Raw genomic sequence first — 25,209 nt, forward strand, 5'->3', positions numbered from 1 at the left:
TACACTTTAAATATATTGAAAAAAAAAAAAACATTATTGCATGTCCACACTACAGCTGAGTAAGTCCAAACTTACTCTACCCTACTAACAGCACAGAAAAAAAACAGGGTGTCTTCACCTGAAGTGGTGAACACTGCTAAATCCATTAAGAGATGCAATAGCTCAATCACATGCTGTGTTTCTGCACCAAATGATCATGTAAATTTGCATATTTAAAAAACAGTGTAATGAAAAATTCTGCTTTTTATTTTGAATCATTCTGAAGTTTCATGTACTTTTTGCTTAGTCAGTTTAAGTTTGCTCAAGGATATTTCCCCTAGTTCTTCATAAATAAAACCCTTTGAATACGTGCTGTGTAGCATAACTATAAAAATATGGTAATTATACTTATTACTAATTGAAAAGGGCATTAACATTCTAATTTGATTTAAGGTTATGCTTAATTTCAGCCAACTGCTGAATGGGCTCAACTGCTGATAAATCACAGTGTGGTGAGGCAGGAGATGTTCATCTATGTATTAATGCAGGGATGTATAAACACAATGGATGTATAAAGAATGGGATGAAAGTAAAAACTAAAAAGTCTTGCTATCTTTGAGTTGACACTGCAATACACAGAGATTAAACAAACATAAATCACTAATCAACCGGAACTTTGGCTGCGAGGAGAATCGTAGAAAGCAGTTCACAGCACATTTGGAGGGGTCTTATAGGACATTTCATGTCAGAACTCTTTTCTTTCTTATTCTCCTTTCCCCTCTAATTCTGACCAGAGCTAGCTGGTTGGTCCAGGGTGGTGCTGAAGGTCCTGGCTGTGAAACAGAGGGTGTAGTAGGGGGTGGATCTGCAGAGTGCTGGCAGCAGCAGCAACGGCAGCTGCAGCAGCAGCAGCCATGGGCATTGGACTGAGCATTGCAGGGAGCAGAGAAGTGGGAGGCAGGGGGTGGAGAGTCAATCCAGGAACATGATGGTGAGGGTGAACTGGGTGGAAGGATGAGGCTGGAATCAGGTGGAGGGGTTGAGCTGCCAACACAGTAGCAGGCGGCACTGGAAAAAAGGCAGCACGAATTGGACGGGGAAATTGGGGCGGTGAGAGGGTGGGATGAAGGGGTGGTAGCATGGCAAGAGGCGAAGAGTGAGGAGCAATAGAAGAGGGTGGAGAAGAGGGCTGAAGTATGTTATATGGTAGACAGGCTGAAAGCGTTGTCTGGTCAGACGGCTCTGGAGTTGGTACTGGTAAATGGGTCATGTCCACAGATACTTGCTCTTGAAAGTGCTGCCGCTGCTGCATGTGCTGCTGGGCCTGGAGTTGAAGCAATTTGTACTTCTCAATCTCATCATCGGTGAAGGTGATTGGTTGCTCAGAAAGGGGAGGGGTGGTGCATTTTGGGCAGTGAATCCCTGTAATTACTGCATTATCCGCTTGGTCTCTGATGTTACGTTTTTGTGACAAAGTCTTGTCTGGATCCAGAGCTAAAGCAGAATGCGTTTCTGTTGATCTGTCCTCATTGGCAATTTCAAGACAAGCATGGGATGTGCTGGATTTTTGCCCATCTCTGTGTTGTAAGTGTTCTTGAGTGTTCTTGCTGTTAATTTGAGGTATAAATTGTTGATTTGATGGGACAGTTGAAGATGTTTGAACCTGGTTACTAATACTGGCACTTGCATCTTTATTAATCCCTAATTTTCTTGCACCTTTCTTAATAGAGGGTAATTTACCAATTAGCGGAAGTGAGAGACTGACATTTGCTTTCTTCACTTTAGGACCCTTCTCAACCAACTGGTTTGTTGGCATGGGGTTAGATTTGTGTGCAACTTCTTCCTTTCCTACACCTGACTGTAAGGAATTAGGCTGAGCTGTATGGTTACTTGTAGCTAATGGGGGTGAGCGACTCCTCTTTCTAAGAGGAGAATGGGATGATTTGGTCTTCACCAATCTCTCATATGGCCACCCCGAATGACTGCAATGTTTCTGACTCTGTCCAGTTGGAGATGACCTAATATGGGAATTAGACAACCAGTCTGAACTAAGATCAGAGATGCTAATGCTACTAGAGGAACTGGGGCTACGAATATACACTGGCTTGTTATACCATCTGTCTTCACTTCTTTCTGGACTTGACCAAGGAAATTCTTCCCTCTCCCGGTACCTCCTACCTACAGGGCTAAGCCTTTCGTCCCACCAATCCCTGACATCCTCTTGAGGTTCAGGACTGTCATAGACTCGATAAAACAACTGCCTGCCAGCATTTTGAAATCTGTGCTCTCTGTGTTTATTTTCCTCAACAATTTTTTTGTGCCTTCTGATGCTGTATCTCTCTTGCTGCTCTGGACAGTTATATATTGTTGAATATTTCCGTTTATTGTGGATGTAAGAGTCTGTGTAATCCCAACTGTCTCCTGTATGTTCGAAATCTCTCCATGGACTATAACTGTAGTGAGGAACACTGTAAGAGGAACTTCTAATGCAAGACCTGGGCTGACTGTGCCCCTTTCTCAAAGGGTATAGATAGTTTGATCTTGGTGAGGTGGAGCATCTCCCCATGTCGTACACAGGCCATTCTCCATCTGAGGTCAAGTCTGACGGGCCACTCCACGACCCAGATTTGTCACTAGAGGGAGTTGAGATGACATCCCTCTTTGACTCATAGGTGTTGTCATACCAGCGATAATTATCTTCTCTTCCTGTTGTGTTGTGAACAGAATATGGCAAAGGCCTCCGCCTTACCAAGCGCAGCGCAGACACAAGCCCCCTCATCGTTTGACATTTCTTCCTTTTACGAACCGGGGCGGAAAGCGTGCTTACAACAATGCTTTTGAGGCTGTGCTCTGGGGTGTCACTTTCATTTGAAGTCTCATCTCTCACTGATCTTTTCCTCTTCCCCAGTTTGTGCCTCCTCTCAGTGCAGGCTTGCTTGTTTTGTGACATGTCGGTAGGAGTGCATTGGAATTCAAAGTGTCCTCCTGCTTCTGTCTGCGAGGAGGTTTTGAATGTGCATCCCGCTTGCCGGATCCTGACAGCATCTAATTTATGCCTATGTTTTTTTCCCTTTCTCCTGTGGTTGGGTTTCTTTGGTTTTAAAATGCCTAATTTATCTCCTGGAACATCCTGTGTTTGTGGTTTAGCTCTGTCATTCTGGCCTGCGAACTTGTCAACAACACAGAGATCTGTCCCCTCAGCCTTTGTGCTTTCGTCTTTTCCATCCTTGTGTTTTAAATAGTAGTAGAGAGGGTTACAGCTGTAAGATATGCGTGGCTCGTCGGAAGTGTATTGCACCAGCTCAAAAGGCCATTTTGTCACACTTCCGTCCTTGCTGACTACATTAAGGAAATAACCTGTATTTTCATCCTTGCACACTCTGTGTATTTTATACTCCTCTGTCTCTTTTTCTGATATACAATCCTTCCCATTCTGCATAATACCCTGTTCGCTGCTTTTCTGTGTATGGTGGTGTGAGCCTTTTTGTATTTGGTTTTGGCCTTGGGCCACGGTACCCTGTCCATCTGTGTAAACAATAGGGCCAGGGCACTTGAGGCATTCTCTCTCCTCTGATCCCCCATAAGCCCCCTCTGCCCTGGGCCTCTGCCCCCCATCAAGCAATCTGTCATCTAAACCAGCTGGCTTCCAGTCTGCTCCAGGACTGTGTGTGTCAGGACACCCCAGCTTCTCTGGCTGACTTGTGCTATGGTTTGCCTGAATTTCAGGGCTCTCCACATGTTTTGCTTGTGCTTCCAGTTGAGGTGTTTGAGAGTCTCCATCCGCCCAGCCCGGAGTTGGTGGATCACGTGACAGATCATGGTCATCATTATTTGGGGATCTGGGTGAGCTCGAGCAAGACCAAAGGGCCTCCAGGGCGAGTCTGTGCTTGTGGCGCTGGAGCTCTTGATAGTCACTGGCCTCCTCGAGTCCATCACTAAACACAGACGCACAGGAGTCAAGCTTTAATTGAGCGCGTCTGGAAAAACAGAATGAGACTCCTGCCCTGGGGCTCCGGTGTCCTGCAGAGGATTTTGTCGGTAAGGGGTGTTTTTTGTGGCATGGCTGCTGATGTGTGGGCATAAGAGTGGAGGACAAGCCCTTCAATGAGGTTTTTGTAGTAATAGGAGTTGAGTTTTGAACCAAGGATGCTGTTGGTTTCGTGTCAAACTTGCTACTGCCAGCAGAATGGATTTGAACTGGATCCCTATCCTTGTTTGTTGTCCTTAACTTTGGAACTTTCCTGTCATCACTGTTGGCAAGAACAGAAGGCAATGTTATAATTAGGCAGTGCATCTGAGCTGAAAGATCTATCTGTCTTTAAGTCTGATATACTGTATAGTGCATGCTTTATATAAAGAATGCATTTACTGCGCTATAAAGTCGATAAAAGTGTATAATGATTTACCGGTCTCTTTGCTGTTTGAGTTGTGCAAGATGGTGCAGTCGTTTCAGAGCTCTCTTTTGCTTTTTATCATCTTTCCAGGACTTGGAGGAGACGTTACGAGCAAATTCTCTCTGCTTCAACTCTTTCAGCCTCTGTAAGACAAAACAGGTAGATGACAATGAGAGATAAGAAATTCTGAAAACCTAAGGCTTTCCATGAAAACAGCATTTGTTTGGCTTGGATAAAGGACATAAAGAAGGTTTAGTGAGGAGGAAAAGAAACATCAATCCAGGTTTAACCTGGGGTTCAATTGAGGCAGATCAATCCAAAACAGCCTTACAATACATTTGATTTAAACAAGAAACAAAAACATCTCTTTCTAATGCTTCTGTTAATGTACCAGTCAATCAATTTCCCACATAAAAGTCTCCTATGAAAAGGCATAGACCCCACTGATGGATGCCTGTCTATTTATCACTCTATCCCTTTAGGGCAGAGGAGAAAAACATTGGAGCAAAGTAAACATAAAATCAGCAAAGTCAAAATACAATCACAAAACAATAAAAGTGTCAGTGGTGCCGGAATTCATTCAGGAAACATGAATGAAAAGTCACATGAACACAACCAAACACCTTTGACTTCACTCAGCAGGGAAATAAAAGAGAAAGCCATATTTGTCTTGTCTCGTGAGAGGCAATGTAAAAGTAACTCACTGCATCCCCTCTCTCCCCTAGTACACAGGTGACAAGTTTTTAATTTGGTCGGGTAATAAAACAATCACACATAAATGTAAGGAAAAAACACACAGTTGTCTTTAATTGGTATTGGTCAAAATGTGGAAATGAGCTATCACTGGTGTGTCACAAACTCAAAGCACCTTCATTTTACCGAAACTCTTTTATTTTTGTGATCACATGCATGCACAAACCATACCAAGATTTTGTTGGTGGTGTGAAGGGAGTGCCAAAAGGAGGACAGTTCCCCTCTGCTGCATGGTGACAAGCACTGACAGGGCCAAAAAAAAAAAAAAGTGTATCTGTGAGACGTTAGCAGGCTAACTCCCAACAGAGGCTGCTGACTTTACACAGCAAAACACACTAATGATGCCTGCTTCAAGGGAGCTACAGAGAAGAGTTTTCACAGTATACACACACCAGAGGAACCACAAAAATGTCAGCGTCTGCTCATAAAACCCCCCACCTTCCAAAAACAACATTGATGTGGTGGATGAGCAAATTCAGCTTTAAAAGACACAAACCATTTTCAGAAAAACTATTTAAAAACTGCTAATTGAGTAAATACTTTTTATTTATAAACAGATTGCTGATACGATGTCAAACTATTAGCACATATTTTCTCTATTCATTATCATCAAGAGAGATTCTAAACAGAAGAGTTGAGATTCATTTTGTGGAAGCATCTCAAATTAACATACATGTACATATAAAAGTATTTTAAATAGGGGAGAAAAAGGCACTCGGAGAGAATGAGGAAAATGATAGACAAGATTTACATTGGGTACGTCTCAATCTGCTCCCTGGTTCAGTTGTCAGGGCACTGTTCAGGGAGTGAGCCCATTGACTTATGTCCTAATCAGTGCCCTGACTAGTGAACTAGGGAGCTGATTGAGAGGCAGGGATTGTCTTTAGATTCTGACCTTTGCTTATCAACACAAAGGCAGAATGTGAGTGCTGTTTTATATTTTAAAAAAAAAATCCCTTAATAATATCACAGACCTGTAACAAAACCAAAATAGAGAGCTGCATCACTGCATAAAGACTACACAAGAAGCTGCCTTTTTAAGTGTGTTGTTGCATTTGCACAAGACACTGACCAGTGGAATGGAAAAAAAATGCAAGGTCTTGAGGTGCGTTTTTTAAATTAGTTACATTTTCTTAAAAGCACAAAGGTCAAATATGTTTATCTATTGCATGCTTACATTGAAAAATAATGGAAATTATTTTTTCCAGCGTAGTGGAATGCAAAATCAGCAGCATCTACCAGTTATGGAACTTTGGAAAGCACTACAGTACATAGTTTTATCATAGAAATAGCAGTTCTGTTTACCACACTAAAAGCACACAAGGAATTTTAATTGATCTAGATTCAAATTATGTTAGTATTTAAAGGATGCATGTTGCTAAGCTAACAATGTACCACTCCAAAAGTATAACAAAATCATAGCACATGCAAATATAGCACATTCATGTAAAGTAGCCTACAAAATAAAATATAATAATTTGAATTATGTATCTTAATCATCATTTAATCATTATTTAAAATTATTTGTCTTTATTTCCCATTAAGCTATTAGAGATGCCACCCATATTAAAGAAAAATCAAAAGTGAGATCTTTTTAACATACCAAATGTTTCTCCTAGACGAAAATTAGGTTACTTTAACATCAAATGGAGACTTTTGCATCTCCTGAGTCTCCTGAGATAAAACTCAAACATTCTCACAATGATCTCCTCTAAAGTTTAGAAGAGATCTAAACAACATCATGCACCGTGCTCATAATTTTAGCTTGAGCTTAAAGACCCTGGTGGTCTCACAGGTCAAACTTCACTGATCAGGGAGTCGGCCATTTTAAGGGCTGTCTCAATCACAGAATCCTTCCAGTGCAGAAACATTCGCTCCCTAAAAAGTCCCACAATACAAAAGTCAGGGTGCATCGATGCTCACTGTGTTCTCTTAACTGAGGTTCTAGAGCGAAACTCAAATCACGTGAGCCAATGTGAGGCTCATGTTTTAGAAAAAGTGAGAACATGACCACGTATGCACGCCAGTCGCGACTCTTCTTTCTCCGGGAAGCTTTAGTCCCCTTTGTTGTCGGCCAGCCGCAGCTCGTGTGTAAAAGCACAGCCGCAGGTCTGCTGGACACTCTGGAAGAATGCGGAGATCGTGGAGATTCTCTACGTGTTGTGTGCCATCTGCTAAGCTGCAGCGCGGGTTGTCACAGCAACCCAGAACTTGCTTGGCGCTTTTTGCACTGTCCCATTGCCTATTTCCCATTGTAGCGCCCTCCCTGGCAACAGGAGAGGTCTACTTCGGTGTAAAAGCTGGGGTGACCTTAGTTGGTGAGCTTCTTTGGGAAACCAACCCCCTAGGGCAACTCCCCCTTTAGCGCACTGCAAGCTGTGCATCTACTGGTGGGAATAGCTGGTCCTTCTTATGGGGGAACCTAGCATTTCATTCAGGGCTCCAGCTGAGGATCAATGTCAATCGCTGCATCGGTGAGAGGGTTTTTGTGCTCTGGGAATGAAGATGATGCTGAGCCCACTATAATGGTGTGTGCTTTGCTGAATCAGATTTAGAGTTAATCCCAGATGTGCATGTAAAACTTGTCAGTATGGAACTACTTTGGATATGGAATGCCAAAGGGTCCAGAACTGCATTAGGTTTTCCTCTCTCACTACCCTCCTAGGTGGGGTGGCTGTATGCAAACCACCTCTGCCCTGCACTCTTAATGCACAAGGGTAGTTCTAAATCTGGGTTGAGTTGTGCATGTTGACTAACCATGATCAGGTCATGGCGCAGGCCCTCGGCCAGACGATGTCCACCTCCGTGATCCAGAAACGCCCCCTGGCTCGCCGTCAAAAGTGGTCGTCAAAGTATGCTTCACGATGCGCCCATCTCACGAGGTGGATATTTTGGCGACACTATCGAGAACTGAGCCCAGCAGTTCTTAGCAGTCGCCCCCTGCAAAAAAAATAAAAATCTGGCACAGACTGCTCTACTGTGTCCACTGCAGGAAGACGACGCCCCCCGTCTTTACTGCTGTTTAAGCGTTCGATTAAAAATGACCTCTGAGATGGGCGAGGCTGCTTTTTCCCCCCGGAAGATGGCAGAGCGGGGAATGTTTTGAGTCTAAATTCTGTTCTGCCACTGGTCACAACCAATGGTACCCAAATTCTCCTCTATCTCTGTGTCCTCAGGGGGCTCGGAGAGTTGTGGCCTGTCAAATGCCAGACGCACCACAGTCAAATGCCAGGGACGCACCACAGCCTCATCGCGGACCCTCTGCCCTCCGTGGAATCAGATATGTGTTGCACAGCACACACACACCTCACTGTGGGCCGCCTCCATTAGACAGCTGCCCCAGGCCTGTGCCTGCATTCCACCTCGCTTCATATGAGACCGCTTCAGCATTGGCATGGAGCCCCCTCACGGCGGCGGGCTACGGCTCAGCTCTGTCTCCACATAACTCCCTCTGGGTATGATGTGGGTTCAGCAGCGGCCCCCCATTAGGGCACGCTTTCCCAGTGTTAATCTAAAAGTCACTGAGCAGGTTATGCAGAACAGCAGTAATAGACTTCTCTCTGTGAGCCCCGTCTCATCAGGTAAGAGCTCAGGAGGCTCACACAGGGCATTGGAGGGGGCACAGGCCAAGGCACTTTGGTAGGGATTCCTATTCGTCGGTACTCCGACGTGGCGTCCAGAGTGACCGACTGAATGGGAACGTCTCGGTTACATATGTAACCCTCATTCCCTGAAGGAGGGAACGGAGACGCCAAGTCCTGTCACCATGTCCTCTGTACCCTGCTGGGGTGCCAATTCACCACATACTCGGTTCCTCAGCAAAAGACTAATTTGATGATACCTAAAAAAAACATATAAGAGAGTGAGCTGACTTAGTATCCTGAGCTTAGAGAAACTTCTGTCAGAGGTTCCCTTCACTGTCCCCTGTTCCCTTCTCGCCTCTTCCATTGTTTCCTGTATCTCCTCCTACTGTCCTGTATATTAAAGGTGAAAAACCCCAATGTCATAAAAATATATATAAAATGAAAGAGCAACCTCTGCAAGACAATAAATAGATCTCAATGTTTTTCACAGTCCATTATCATGTTAGACTCCTTTCTCTTAGAACTTTCTCATGTCTTATTTGTGTCTACATTTATTTCTCCTTAGGAAATTTTAGGAGAAACTTTTGAAACATTGTTGATTCTAAAATTAGAGATATTTGAGAATCTCAACTAAGTCTCCTGAGCTTAAAAAGAGCACCCTCTGAGCATCAAAACATTCATATAATGGAGTCTTGAAAGAGATAAAGATTAAACAATAAACATTTTTGACTCTTTTTCACAAAAATATTTCTCATGTCTCATTTGTGTCTATTTTTATTTCTTCTAATACTTTTTTGGGAAAACATCTAAAATGTTATTAATACTACAATGAGAGATACGTGAGAATTATAACAGTCTCCTGAGCTTAGGAAAAACAACTACTGAGTAATACATTTTTAGAAATATGCGTAAAATAAATAAATAAAAAAACAGGTCAGCCTCTAATTTTAATCAAGTGCTACTTTAGAAAGCACTACTCTCGCTCGCTCTCTTTCTCCATCCATCATTTTTTTACAGCCTGGAAACACAATGATGGTTTTGACAATGAGATGTTTATGGTATAAAATAACTCCATGACTGATATGATTGATAAGACACATTAAAGTATTTGCCGCTAACGTTGATGAGCATGTCTAAATGCTCTACTCATAATTAGCTTTGGATATTCTCATATTCATGATGCCTTAGATTTCGCCCTTCAGAAGATAATTTGAAATTTCAATGAAACATCTGCCTCATGAATAATTGACAGATAAGAAAGAACAAAAGAATATCTGAACCATCCAAAGGAAACTATATTTTAAACTGTCAAAAAGAACTCGTGCCCTCTGATCATACTAACTTTGAAAGAATCAAAAACATTTAACATAAAGATGTAAAAAGGATCCTCGAATTTTCCAAACCTTGTTATACAGTCCTTGTTGTATAAAGTACTACAGTTGTTCTTGCGGACTGTAACTCACAAATTTACACTTTAACCCTGAGTTGTGTTGGGATTAATGAGAACTGGAGGTGATGAGAGGGTCTAATTGACCTCCGACCTCCAATCCATTAAATCAATTCTGTTGTGTCCTAATGATCTAAGACTGACAGATTAATCAATTTGAAAGAACAGAGGTTTGTCTGCATTTGATGTGTAAGGATAGACCCTTTAGTGTATTATTGACTTGTGTGTCTTTTCACTGCGATGTAAAAAAAAAAAGCCCATTAAGAGACTTTTATAAAGCTTTAGGTGCGGTAGCTATTCTGAATCTTAATTCAGTAGTAATGCAGCATCTTGCATCTCATATAGCATAGATCCCTTTGAAATCTGCATCTCAACTACTCTGAGATTCAGCAGCTGAGATAACAGACCTCAAAAGGTTTTACGTTGCTACTCAAAATCCTCACGTTAATAGACCTTAAAGGAATCCCATTAATACGTGCAGGGTAAAGAGCCTATATCAGAGGATATAAAGGCACTATAGTGGAAACTAAGGCCGATGTGCATGGCATTTTAAAGACAATAAAATGCTGTGAACTGCACACAGCATAAGGTTTTCATTAGTTCTCTTTTTCATGGTTAACCCTCTGTAAAATTCTAAAACTGGATGTGTTTATTGGTGCTGACCTGATGGGATATAAAGAGGAGGAAAAAAAAACTTGCCCTGTTAGCCATGCTGCTCTTCCTTTACTCTCATTGTCTATGGGACAAATGAGCTTAGTCGCACCACTTCTGCGCACATTATTTTAGTACAAAATCTTATTCACTAACCAACCGTGATCAAGTTTAACTAGATACCAAATGCACTAAAAACCATTTAAATTAAGTCACTCATTCTTCTTTTTAGCACAAACACACTTCATGTGTCAATATATGTATTTTACATAAATTACATACTTTTTATGTAAATGTTTGTTACACAAATGACTGTTTTACAATTTGCAGCTCTATTTCTCTGCCACAATTTACCTCATCCATATTTACATGTGTTGTTAATTTAAAAAGGATGTTTTCTATTGATCATGAGAGCATTAATTCATCAAATGATGATTGAATGATGAAGAACAGCATTATCCAGATGTGCCATTAAAAGGGTTAGTTCACCCAAAAATGAAAATTCTCTCATTAATTACTTACCCTCATGTCGTTCGACACCCGACCTCCGTTCATCTTCGGAACACAAATGAAGATGTCATTTCCATGATGTAGTTTCCTCTCTCAAGACCCATAAAAGGCACTAAAGACGGCGTTACAAAGTCTCTCACTACAGTGATTTTACAATCATTTTATGAAGCGACAAGAATAGTTTTTGTGCACAAAAAAACCCTAAAAAATTACTAAAATAAAAAACAAAGTTTCGAACGGTTATCAACTGCTGAAATCACGTGACATTGGCAATTCGAATCCTGACTCAATACGCTGATTTATAACATTCGAAACTTTGTTTTGAAATCAGCCCATCATATAACGTTCGAAACTTTGTTTTGAAATCGGCCCATCACTATACAAGTCGTTATTTCATTTTTTTTGCGCACAAAAACTATTCTCGTTGCTTCATAAAATGATTGTAGAATGACTGTAGTGAGATGGACTTTGTAGCGACGTCTTTAGTGCCTTTTATGGGTCTTGAGAGAGGAAATGACATTGGTGTCAATGAAAGGCTTTCTGAGCCATCGGATTTCAACAAAAATAACTTCATTTGCATTCCGAAGATGAACGGAGATCCAGAGGTGTAAAGTAACGAATTACATTTACTCGCGTTACTGTAATTGAGTAGCTTTTCTGTGTACTTCTACTTTTCTAAGTAGTTTTACAAATCTGTAATTTTACTTTTACTTAAGTACATTTTGATTAAAGTATTGTACTTCGCTACATTTTAAACCACATCCGTTACTGAGTAAAAATAAATCATTAATGCAAAGAGGGTAGGGGAAAAAACGCGATCCGGAAATGACTAATATTGAATAGATCGCGTGGGGCGCGGGAGAGAACATGCGCGGCGCGCAAATATCAGATGGAGACGAACAAGACAGACGTCAGTGACAGACCCAGGTGAAAGCAAAACGCCGTCGTGAACCCCTGGCTAGTATGGAAATACTTTGGATATAGAAAAAAATAATGTGGTGTTGTCCTGGAGGATATCAAATATGCACAAAATGTGGATGCAAATGAAGAACACATAGAACATGTTCGGGAACACATCTGTGCAGATAAAGGTATATTTATAACTTAGGCCGATTGATTTCTGTGACGCAGAGGGAATCCCGGAATCCAGTCATGAACATTAACTTTACATTATAACGTAGAATTAATAATAAAATAATGTAATACACGCAAACTGGTGGATGAACGAAAAACTCGAATGTAGGCCTTAGAAATAAATCAAATCGCGACATGGTCTGTGAACATTAAAGCACAAAACATTGCTATATGAATATATGATCTGCTTGTTCTCTCTCTGTGAATGAGCTGCTCCGTCTACTACATATGGACTCTAATATTCTTAAACATTTTTACGAATTAATGATAAAAATAAGTTGTTAATCTAATTCATAATAATTAATTGAATTTAGTTTATTAGACATGTTTTATTGAAATTTTAAAAAACAAAATAAACAAATGGTTTTAAGTTTGTTATAATAAAGCATTTGTTCAACCTAAAAAATAAAAATAAATGACCAATCTTCTTCATTCATTTAACATCATTTTAACAAGTGATAATAACCATAATTTAATAATAGGTACAGTAAATGTTTAATTGATGTTTTCTGAGACAGTTGTCATATCGTGAAAATCTCATTCTATCACAACCCTACAGGGGAGAGTCCCCCACCCCCACTGTTAAAAAAAGTAACTAAATAACTTTTACTCTGAGTACATTTTAAATGAGCTACTTTTTACTTTTACTTGAGTAAATTTTTTGACAAGTAATTTTACTTGTACATAAGTAAAATTTTATTGAAGTAACAGTACTTTTACTTGAGTAGAATATTTTGTTACTCTTTCCACCTCTGCGGAGATCTTACGGGTGTCAAATGACATTAGGGTAAGTAATTAATGAGATAATTTTCATTTTTGGGTGAACTAACCCATTAAGTATCTGAAACACAGTGGTGAAGGGTTCCAGTGGAGCACAGCAAAAAATATGACCTGCTAATTTCAGTTACGTTACTGGTACAGAGACCTGGTGGGCAAAACATCAATTGAACTGCAGCACAGGCTTGTCAATTTTCCATCTCAAAAGAAGAAAAACAACATGTGACCAAAAGCCATGTTTTGCACTTGTGATCCATGTACAGCTCCTGCTGCAGCATTTCAATCAGTGGGACATTCTAAAACCATGAATGTGAAAAAAACACTAAAATGTACTTAATGTATTAGTGTACCAAAACAGTGATGTTAAAAGATCAAATTCAGTACACACCTTATTGAGGATGCATACTATATACATGTGAGCAAATGAGCCCAGAATATGAACGCAGCATGCTAAATGATTACGCCTTTTCCTTCTAATGGTTTTCTATGGAAAAATGCTTAACAAGAAATTGCACATTGCATTCATATTCAGGGTTCATCTGCTCGACTGTATATAGTGTGAATTATCCAGTCGATGTATACTGAATTTGATCTTTTAATATCACTGTCTCGCTACATTAGTACTTAGTACAAACCTGTCAAAAATGACTGCCAGTCAATGGAGAAAAGTGTTGTTTTGCTCTCCAAGTGGGCGTTCCTATAAAGGTGTGACGTGACGTCACATGAAAAAAATAAATAAATAAACAGCACAATGAAAATGCATTTTAGCAGAGAATTGTTTGCCATTTTTGGCATTTGTTTTCACGATTCCTTTAGTGAATTGGCTAGAACCCTTTGTCTTTCCGTTTGTCTGTCTCTTCTACACTCTAATTTAAAAGGTTAGTTCACCTAAAAATGTAAATTCTGTCATTAATTACTCACCCTCATGTTGTTCCAAACCCATAAGACCTTTGTTTATCTTCGGAATACAAATTAAGGTATTTTTGATGAAATCCGAGAGCTCTCTGACTCCAAGACAGCAATTTAATTAACACTTTCAAGGCCCAGAAAGGTAAAGACATTGTTAAAGTAGTCAGTGTGACTCCAGTGGTTCAACCTTATTTTTATGATGCGACAAGAATATTTTTTGTGCAAAATACAAACAAAAATAATGACATTATTCAACAATTTAGTTTTAGCCTGTGCCATTCTCCTACAGTTGTAAAAACAGTGCTGCTCCCACTTCATCATCACACGCATGTGTCATGGTCCTCACATAAACATCATCTGCTGCCGTAGAACTCGAAAGAACTGTATTTACAATATAAACTGCATGCGAGACTGGCACAGGCTAGTATTTTGGTTTATTTTCACACACAAAAAGTATGATAGTCGCTTCATAAAATTAAGGTTGAGTCACCATTAACCCTTTAAGGAGCAAACCTCCATGCCAGCTAGATAATGCCTTAATATACTGTCCTGTCTAGAGTTTCTGACAACTTCCACATTATATCATAACTTTAAGCAAACACACTCTTGTGAACAACAGTCTCAAAAACATATTTGAATCATGATCACACCCAATTTACTTTGACAAAAATTAAGTCTATACAAAAACAACATATGACTATCAAACTGCATCCTATCATATTACACACACACACACACACACACACACACACACACACACACACACACACACACACACACACACACACACACACACACACACACACACACACACACACACACACACACGTCGTGTTTCCATGTTTTATGGGGACTTTCCATAGGCGTAATGGATTTCATACTGTACAAACTCTACATCCTATCCCCCTACACTGCCCCTGCCCCTAAACCTATCCATCACAGGAAACATTCTGCATTTTTACTTTCTCAAAAAAACTCCTTCTGTGTGATTTATAAGATGTTTTCCTCATGGGGACCTAAAAATGTCCCCACAAGGACAAAGATTTCAGATATTGCCCTCTTTGTGGGGACATTTTGTCCCCATAACGTAGGGATTACCAGGCCACACACACACACACACAAACACACAAACACACACACGCACGTAGTGTTTCAATGTTTTATGGGGACATTCCATAGGCGTAATGGATTTTATACTGTACACACCGTATTCTCTATCCCCCTACACTGCCCTTGCCCCTAAACCTACCCATCACAGGAAACATTCAGCATTTTTATTTTCTCAAAAAAAAAAAAAAAAAAAAAAAAAAACTTCTCTATGATTTATAACAGGGGTCCCCAAACTCGGTCCTGGAGGGCCACTGTCCTGCAGAGTTTAGCTCCAAACCCAATCAAACACACCTGAACCAGCTAATCAATGTCTTTATAGGACCTAGTAAGACATTGATTTGCTGTTTCAGGTGTGTTTGATTGGGGTTGGAGCTAAACTCTGCAGGACAGTGGCCCTGCAGGACCGAGATTGGGGACCCCTGATTTATAAAAAAATGTCCCAACAAGGACAAGGATTTCGGATATTGCCATCTTTGTGGGGACATTTTGTCCCCATAACATAGGGATTACCAGCCCACACACAACACACAACACAACACAACACAACACAACACTAACCAATGATTCATACACAAATGCAGGTGCAATGGTAGTGTGAAATCTGGTCTGACAGCTCACATTGACCGTGAACTCGGCCTTGCTGTAGATATTAGCAGATTTGCCATTTTATCACTGGGACATGAGCAGGCTGTTCCCTAATTGGCTGAAACATCTATGTCCACCTCGCAGAGCCCAGACACGGAGGTGTCACCTTGTAACATTTCACCACAGGCCTTCAAAGAGCTGGATTTCTGTCTTCTACTTTTTTTGCACACATTTAAAAACAAAAAGTCATTGTGGTTCATCTGCTCCCTTCAGTTTGGGTCATGCAGACAGCTGTCATCTTTCCAAGCTTCAATGCCAATTATGCCTGCCTTGTTCAGTCATGTTCATAACATTAAATGCAGATCTTCCAACAAAAGGGATAGTTAAATGAATTATTTACATACTTGGACAACAGCAAGAGATTATGCTATTATTGCAGAATATCTGTGACATGATTTTAATAATCACCAAGCAGAAAACCATTGTTTACTCTTCAGTTCAGTTGAGCTGGCTTTGTTGATTTTAATGATTAGTTTGGAAACTGTTCATGTCTGGTGTTAACACATTGTTGCTGTTAGTTGTTTAGGGCTGCTAAAAAACATTGCAACTTGCCACATTAATTCAGAATTCAGTCGATGTGTGTTCACAGTGTCACAGGTATTCATATTTTGGCTGTTTTCAGCATCTTCAAATATGGCTCATCACACTGAAACCTATTTCTTATAAATAATCTTTTGTTTTTTTATCCACCCAGTTCCAATACATACAATGAAAAAAAGAAATAACATGAATTGTCAAGTATTTAATTTACTGGATTAGCCAAAAATGGTTGTGATATATATATATATATATATATATATATATATATATATATATATATATATATATATATATATATATACTTTCAGTTGCTATTATTATAATAGTTGTCCACCAAAACTCCATTATTAATATAATTACATTTTATAACACAAATGTAATCTTTAGCAAACATCAAAATTAATATAATTTTTTTTTAATATTGTACATTATAATGTAGTGATGTCATTTGTGGCATTTAAACTTATTTATTCTAAGGTTGTTATTTTATTATAATTTTTATACACAAAATAGTATAGAATCAGCATTTATTTTAATCGGTATTAACTAACACAATTAGTATTGGCATGTGAAAAAAGTATGTTAATATCTTATATACCTAAACACTTTGGTCATACCACTACAGGTAATGCCATTTTAAACTTATTGTAAAAAATGTCTTTTATGCCAATTTCCAAATAGCATATCGACTACAAAACCCTGTTTGTCGAGTTAACCAGAAACACCTGCGTATGCATGACTGCGAGTGTGTGAGGTCCTTCTGCATGCTCTAGTTCCCCTTTTTTAATCTGCCGTATTGTGACAGGCCTCTCTGGACCTCCTGAGCACAGGTGAGCAACATTAGTCAGCCTGCCTCCCAGTCTAGAACCTGACACAACAAACAGGTGGGATTGCCTCTCTCTCGTTTACACACACACACAAGAAAAAGCATCAAGCGGCACTAAGAAACAGAGAGAATATTCTCTGCATAATGAACCATTGAAACGGAATAGACTGCGCACCTGTGCCTGTGCGTCTGCGTATATGTGTGCGAGTTGTCTAACACCGTTCCATCTGTCTGTTCTTCCCCTCAGGTATAGCTGGTCCTCTGATGCTTTCAAAATGAGTCATATCTTCCCCTCTCCCTTTCTAACTCGGTTTCTTTTTTTAACACTGTGCTCTCTTGTACCTTTATCGGGATGTGGCAGGTGGAGATGAATAGAGCCTCAGCTGGGCTGCGGAGACCCTGGAGAGCTCCAGGCGTTTGACAAGGGCAGAAGACAATAAGAGCCTACTCATCCTGCAGTCTTCAGAGAGAGCTGTGCACAGCTTTCTCGTTCTCCCACTCATTCCACATAGTGCACTGCACTGTGAAACAAGCAGTCCCCTTCCCTGGATCTTCCTGCAGCCCACGGAACAACTTCTTTACTTCATCTTTGTCATTGAGGGGGGTCAGTTTGCTAACACTATCCTCCTCCTTCTCCTCCTGGGGAAGACCAAGAGAGTGTGTACGGCTTATTCTGCAAAGGGTGTCAACAGGAAATAGAATAATTGAAAGAATGAGTGATACACATTCTTGTGTAGTTTCAAAATGTTTGCACCACATCTTAAAATACTCAAAATATGCCTGTACTATTTTACGACTTATGACTTTTGCCCAGATTTATAGTCTGGACAAGATGATGCTAGCTGCCGAAAGTCAGAGCCAGTCTGCAGATTTGAGCTGACATTTTACAGAAAATGTACGATGGTCACAGATTCCATTTTTTTTTTTAGCTTCAAAGTTTGATTCCATACAGTCAGAGTATCAAACATGCTTGATGTTTTAAGCCAATTTTAGAACACATTGGCTTCATTTGCCACTTGTCTCCTACTATCATGCATTTGGGGTCAGTAAGATTATGCTCACAAAGGCTGCTTTTACAGTATTTGATTAAAAATACAGTAAAATCTGTAACATTGTAAAGAAAAAATATAATTAAAAATTCCTACCAAAAGCTACATTCAATGCTGCGCTTGATTTTATGTGCTATGGGGAAAAATGTCTCGGTCTAACCAGTTGTGACTGCTTGGCAAACACGCCAAAGAATTTTGCTTAAATAACCTTGTTATGACGTCAACGGGACACGCATAGCAGAGGTTATAAACAGATGCGAAACAGGTGTGCTCATCAGGTTCTTTTGTCTTCAGAACCATATTGTGTGCAGTCTGAACAAACAAAAATTCTCTTGCCTCTCTAAACTATCCTTTGTTAGGAGTTAGTTTTTGCAGTCAGGAAAAATACTTTTTCACACTCCTTATCTCTTTCTCTCTCACGAAAAGAGTGAAAATAATACAATATCATGTCGAGGGAAGCTAAGAGTGCCGTCCTGCTCGCAGCCCATCTCAGAAGATGACTTGCATGATTATTGTATACTTTGTCATGGGGAACGTCATGCTGTGTCAGCCCTTGAGGACGTGGAGTGTGAGCACAGTGGACTATTATCTCTTAAATTGCTCTGCTCCAGGTTCGCGTTCCTGCGGGAAGAGTGAGCCTGCACGTCCTCAATTTCAAGATCATGAGGCTCGTGTGTCAATCTAGCTGGAGAGCAGGAGATGGGTTCTTCCCTTTCTCTTGCTCTGTCACCAGATCTAGAAGTCCTTCAGCCCGCTTCTGCAGCGCTTCTAAGGACGCCAGTTCTCTTGTTCTTGATATGGATATCGAGTGTACCGCCTCCGAGCGCTCGTCATGTGACAATCATTCGTACGATGAGTTGCTCGGGGTAGTCAATCACACTGTGGTCAATCTTCAGTTAGACTGGCCACAGGAACAAGAGACCCCCAGATGATCTAAATGGATGGATGATTTATGTCAGGTGGCCAGGGGCAGACATCAGAAAGATGATCTCTCCCTTTTTTCCATATTTACATGATGAGCTCACTAAATCCTGGAACAAGCCGTTTTCCTCTTGTGTCTTTGTGACTGCGATGTCAGTTTACTTGCTATCGTAGGTGCAAAGTCACAATGTATAACATTGATAGAAGAGACGCTTGCGGGCTATCTCTCTCCTGGTAGCGCATTATAATTAAAAAACATTTTCAGGCAGCGGGTCAGACTGGTGCTTCCCTGCACAGCATGGCAGTGCTACAGGTGTACCAAGCTGATCTGCTTAAAGAGCTGGGCATGAGTGGTAACATTAGTGAGGAGTGTTTTTCGGAGCTGTGCCATGCCACAGACTCAGTCTCTATGTGCAACCAAGTAAACGCTGTGTGCCATCTGCCGTTCTATGGGTGCTATGGACGCTACAGAAAGACATCTGTGGCCTAACCTTACTAGCCTCAAGGAGAAGGATAAAGTATTTCTCCTTGATGCTCCCATGTCATCCTCCAGCCTATTTGCCAATTCAGTGAATACTGTAGTCAGTAGGTTATGGGATGCTAAGAAACACGAGGAGGTGTTCAATAAGTTACTCTCTCGCCATACCCAGGGGTCGGGGCTGTCAGCCACCAGGCCTCAAACACGTCCAGCAGCTGAAAAACGTGAAGTACACAAATAGTGCGTGGGAAGTTGTGCTCCCCTTAATAAGGATTGGGGACCGGCTCATCACGCTCCACCACCTAAAAAGAAGTTGTACTTGAGATAACTGATCTCAGAAAAAAAGAAGCGGTCCAGAAGCTTTTGGGTTTCATCCAAGGGCCAATTCCCAAAGGCGAATAAAGGATACGCACTGAGCACTTCGTACCCTTTCTATGTGGTTCAGACCCCAGTTCCTCAACTTGGGTCACATTGTAGGGTGGCTTTTGTCACAAAATGCTAACTACAGACACTTCCCTGAAAGGTTGGACAGGTTCCCTGACAACCCAGCAGAGGTTGCTTATATACTGGACTGCGGACTGCGTTGACACTGCTTGAACAAGCTAGCGCAGCAGATTCTGCTTTGGGCACAGGACAAGATTCTATCCCTAAAGGCGATTTACACTTTTCCGGAAGCACAAATGTGGAAGCAGATCTGTTATCCAGACAGGTCACACGTGGGGATTTGAAGCTTTATCCTGATCTGGTCCGTCAGATCTGGTAAAAATATTACAAACATGAAGTGGACCTCTTTGCATCACAGGAAACAGCGCAATATCCCCTATAATTCTCACTCCCCTGGGTCTGGACGCCATGCCCCATTTATGACCCAGAAAGCCTATACAGAAAGTCTATATGTTTCCTCCAATTGATCTGCTCCCGGGAGTCCTGGCAAAGGTCCGTTAACAAGGGTCATGCCTATTGCTGATAGCGCTTCGTTGGCCAACCTGGTGAGTCCTGTGATTACTGAACAGGAGAGGTCTCCTGTCTCAGGTACAGGGGACAATATTCCACCCCGGCCTGAGTTATGGAACCGTTAACCTTTATCTTTGGCCTCTGAAGGGACCAGCTAAGGGATGTTGGACTATCAGGAGATGTAATAGAGACCATTCTGAGTGCTAGGGCTCCTTCCACAAGAAGAATGTACTCCCTTAAATGGCGCGTCTTTGAAAGGGGATGTGCTACACATGCCCAGTCTTTGTGGCCACCATTTCAGCTTGCCACGCCATGATTGATGGGTTTTCAGTAGCGAAACATCTTTTGAATGCCCACTTCATTCATGGAGCTAGGCGACTGAGGCCTCCTGTCAGAATAAAAGTTGCCTCATGGAATTTAGCCGTGGACCTTGAGGGGCTAGTCTGCAAACCATTTGAACCGCTAGAGTCAGCACCGGTCATAATTCTGACTCTAAAGATGGTTTTCCTTATGGCTATCTCGTCATTGAAGAGAATTGGTTATTTGCAGGCTCTGTTGGTCTTGCCATCCTGGTTAGACTTTGCCCCGGGCTGGTCAAAGCTATTTTGCACCCTGACCCTGACTATCTTTCAAAAGTCTCATTTTCGGCCTTGCATCCAGTCATGTTTGAAGCCTTTTGTCCTCCGACTCTCACTTCATCAGAGCAGGAGAATCTCCACTTACTGTGTCCAATTCGCGCTCTTCAGATTTGCGTCCACCGCACTAGCCAGTGGCATAAGTCAGGACAACTGTATGTTCAGGCTGTTCTTCAGACAAAAGATCTGATGAGCTCACCTGTTTCGCATGTATTTATAACCTCTGACATTCCCGGTGACATCATCACCAGAGGTTATTTAGGCCAAATACTTTGGTGTGTTTGCCACACGTTCACAACTAATCGTAAGAAGACATTCTTCCCCATAGCACTTAAAATCAAGCGCAGCATCGTGCTCCTGCTTTTTTTTAAGGAACTGCGTTACAGTCAAGTAACCCGAGGTGTTTCCTATTTTGACATGTAATTTAGTCCTGTGATGGAATAAATCTGAATTTTCTGCATCATTACTCCAGTCTTCAGTGTCACATGATCCTTCAGAAATCATTCTAAGACTTGGTGCCCAAGAAACTAGCCTGGATGCCAGCCGAATTTAGCCCCGCCCACAACATTTCAGGCTGGGCAATTTGGTCTGAATTCTGATCCGTTTTGGAGTAAATATGCCTGAATAGAAACTGTTTGGACCAATCAAATCGCCAGGGTGAACTTTATACGATGATTGACAGATAACGCAATGTAATCATCCACGTCACCAAAGTGAGGTTGGGTTGAATTCATTTTAATCCTTAAAGGAGAGCAGGTTCGTATATGTCACAGTCCAGATCAGACACTGATGACCGAGCTAACAGCTCGAACCCGAAGACAGGAGAGGTGTAGGCCTAACGTTACTAATCTTTCCAGGGAACACGTGATTAAATACGAAGTGAAAAAAGAAGATTCACAGGTGAGGTTAACTAACAGACTGCATAACCTGAAAACCCAGCTGAGCAAATAATGATTCATTTGGCACTTGGCTGCATTAGCGTATGACTTTAAAACAAACAAAAAAAATCCATATGTGATCAACGTTTGCATAAGTACTAGATGTGTAGGGGAATTTAAAGTGACATTTTAATAATATTCTGCTGAAATTAACTAAATTACTTGAAAAAAGATTTGTTAATTTTGCTGTTTGAGATTCAAAGATCCAAGCCTGTAAAATGATCCGAACTTCCCATTACTATGCGTCGTTCAACATATGTCACTTACTCCATTGCTCTGATTGGTTGTAGGTATATCCAATTGTGGTCTTTCCTGTTTCGTTTGAAACACGCCCGAATAATCACATCCCAATGGAGCAGAATCAGACTCATAATCTAACTAGAATTGATTATTTTAAATAAAAAAATAACAAAACAACAACAATGCAAAAGTCTTCACTTTGATTAACTGAATGCATTCGTGCTGGAAAAACAACACTGACCCACAGTATTTGAAAGATAATGAATATAAAATAAATATAACATATTTATATGTTTTCATAGTTTGATATAGCCATCACATTGCAAAAAATCTATCACATTATTCGAAATTGTATTATTCCTGATGAACTCAACCTTGTGATTTAGAAGGTCACAGGACAAGTTCCTACATCAACATGCTTTGTTGTTTCATCAGCAACATTTCCCAACCCTTTAAATCAGCGGGCTCTGATTGGTTGTTAGGAATGTTGTTCCAGCAACAACAAAGCCAGTTCATCCAGGAAATTGTCCTGCGTGTGTAAATCACAAAGAGCATAAAGAAATCAATGTTAAAGAACATTCTCTCGATTATGTGCACTAGCAAGGCTGTTTGCTATAGTAGAAAAGATTTTACTCAGCATTTCATGTGGGTTCTACTTATTTAACCATGTAACAAAGACAGATAGCATGCCACTTTGCCCATTAAACATTACTAATGGCTGTGCATTAACTCTGCTCTACCGTGTTGCATCAATTCAGCATGTTCTCGCGTTTCCAAATCTATGGCTGCTGAATGAAAAACCTGCCACCTATATTACACCACCTTCAGCACAAACACTCTCTGCTGGGAGTCTGCGCCAATCACATTCAGCCTAATCTCATCAACACTTATTCTATGGCCAACTGCGGTTGGTGCAGAGAGGCAGTGATAAGCCTCAGGCATTTACTTGAAAAGAAAATGAAAAACTCCCTCTCTTTCTCCCCTTCTCTCCACGCGAACCATCTCTATGGACAGTTTTGTGCCGAGCGAGAGCATTTTGCTCAGAAGGACATTTAATAAAATTCCTGGAAATATGATAAAACCCCACGCATGAGAAGCACCTATCTAGCAATTTGGAATTCAAACTAAAGATTACAGACTACCAGCTAAAACAATGTATCTCCCGCAAACCTTTTCCTGACAGCTGTGAGCGAAGGAAATATAATCCTCGGCCGAGATTTGGAGGCTGGTGTTTCTACATAACGTTGATTATAAACTGTCACTCTCATTCAACCCAGGAGGAAAACATCAACATGTGGATTATCCTCACTCCAATCTACACGTTCACAGGAAGATAATCCACCAAAGACACTTCCCAATATCCTCTGACGTCTGATGCACACCGTGCATGGGGCTCATGTGTTGAGTGTTAGCATTGGGCCGCAGGCAAAAAGCTGTCTGCTAAAACTCCTTTGCACCCTCTTCAGCGGTTCCTAAGATGACAGGCTGTCAGGTTAGGTGATCTGTAACATTTGTGTGTTGCGTATATGTTTGAATGCTGTAATGAGTCCGTGTGTAAGGTGCCTGAGAGGATCAGGAAAGGAGACCCTTTGAAGCCTAAAGGATGTGAGTGTATGAGAGGAGAAGAGATTTGGAACCGGATATTGCAGGAAGGTGCAGTAAGGAGCTTTCGGGGGAAGCTTTCATCCACACAGAAGCTGGTTCTCCTGCCGTACACGAATACACACAGGCTAAAAGATGCTTTTTTTGAGTAGGTGAGACTGGAGTATTGTAACACGTTTTCTTTCAACACCAGTTACCTAGTATTTTTGCGCACTGTTTCTCAAACTTTATTATAATATATACAAATGTGTCTGCTTCAAATTAAAGTAGTTTAGAAATATACAACTTAACTGAGTAAATCAACGTCAAATATGTTGTGCTGTTAAAACCTACCCCACCACCAGAATGGATTGCAAAAAAACTAAAAAAAAAAAAAAAACCTTGGTTATGTATGTACCCCTCGTTCCCTAAAGGAGGGAATGGAGACATCACATAGGGAAGGGAACTAACAAATTGGGATCCCGACTTGATGTTGAACGTGACCGACTGAAAGACATAAGTTTACATTTTCAGCATTCTTTCTTCTCCAAACACAAGTTGAGTTTTTACAAAAAGTTCTATTTAGTTTCATCTGAACATATGACATTCTCTCTTCTGGATCATCCAAATGCTCTCTAGCAAACTTCAGACAGGCCCGGACATGTACTGGCTTAAGCAGGGGGACATGTCTAGCACTGCGCAGTGTGTTACTGATGGAAGCCTTTCTTACTTTGGTCCCAGCTCTCTGTAGGTCATTCACAAGGTCCCCATGTGTGGTTCTGGGAGTTTTGCTAATCGCTCTTGTGATCATTTTGACCCCACGGAGTGTGATCTTGCGTGGAGCCCCAGATTGAGGGAGATTATCAGTGTTCTTGTATGTCTTTTTTTGCACAGGAAACAAAAACCTTGCAAAAACTATATATGATCTGCCTAATCCTGGCCAAATCACAGAGATGCCGATTCGCATGGGACTAGTATTATCACAGTACCTCGGTGTTCTGTAATATGGTAGGTAATTTGGGGGGGAATTTTTACTTTACAAATTTACAGACATGGCTGATTCGCACGGGATTAAGATCACAGACATTCTCTGCAATTATTACAAATCACCAAAGGTCCCCAGATAATACTAATCCTGTGCAAATAGGGCTATA

The 25,209-nt window shown here is 40.9% G+C and overlaps 1 protein-coding gene across 1 annotated transcript in view; it reads right to left on the reverse strand.

The window, feature by feature from the left end:
* Positions 1-543: 543 nt before the first annotated feature.
* Positions 544-25,209, reverse strand: part of LOC137082967 (zinc finger protein 804B) — a 146,838-nt gene continuing 122,172 nt past the window's right edge. Inside the window, exons 3-4 of the mRNA XM_067448575.1 lie at positions 4,386-4,516; positions 544-4,229 (exon numbers count right to left, since the gene is read on the reverse strand). Coding sequence (XP_067304676.1) covers positions 776-4,229; positions 4,386-4,516 — 3,585 coding nt within the window. The 3' untranslated portion in view covers positions 544-775. The remainder of the gene's footprint in view (positions 4,230-4,385; positions 4,517-25,209) is intronic.

Source organism: Pseudorasbora parva, chromosome 7 (assembly GCF_024679245.1).
Source record: "Pseudorasbora parva isolate DD20220531a chromosome 7, ASM2467924v1, whole genome shotgun sequence".
Classification (NCBI taxonomy): domain Eukaryota; kingdom Metazoa; phylum Chordata; class Actinopteri; order Cypriniformes; family Gobionidae; genus Pseudorasbora; species Pseudorasbora parva.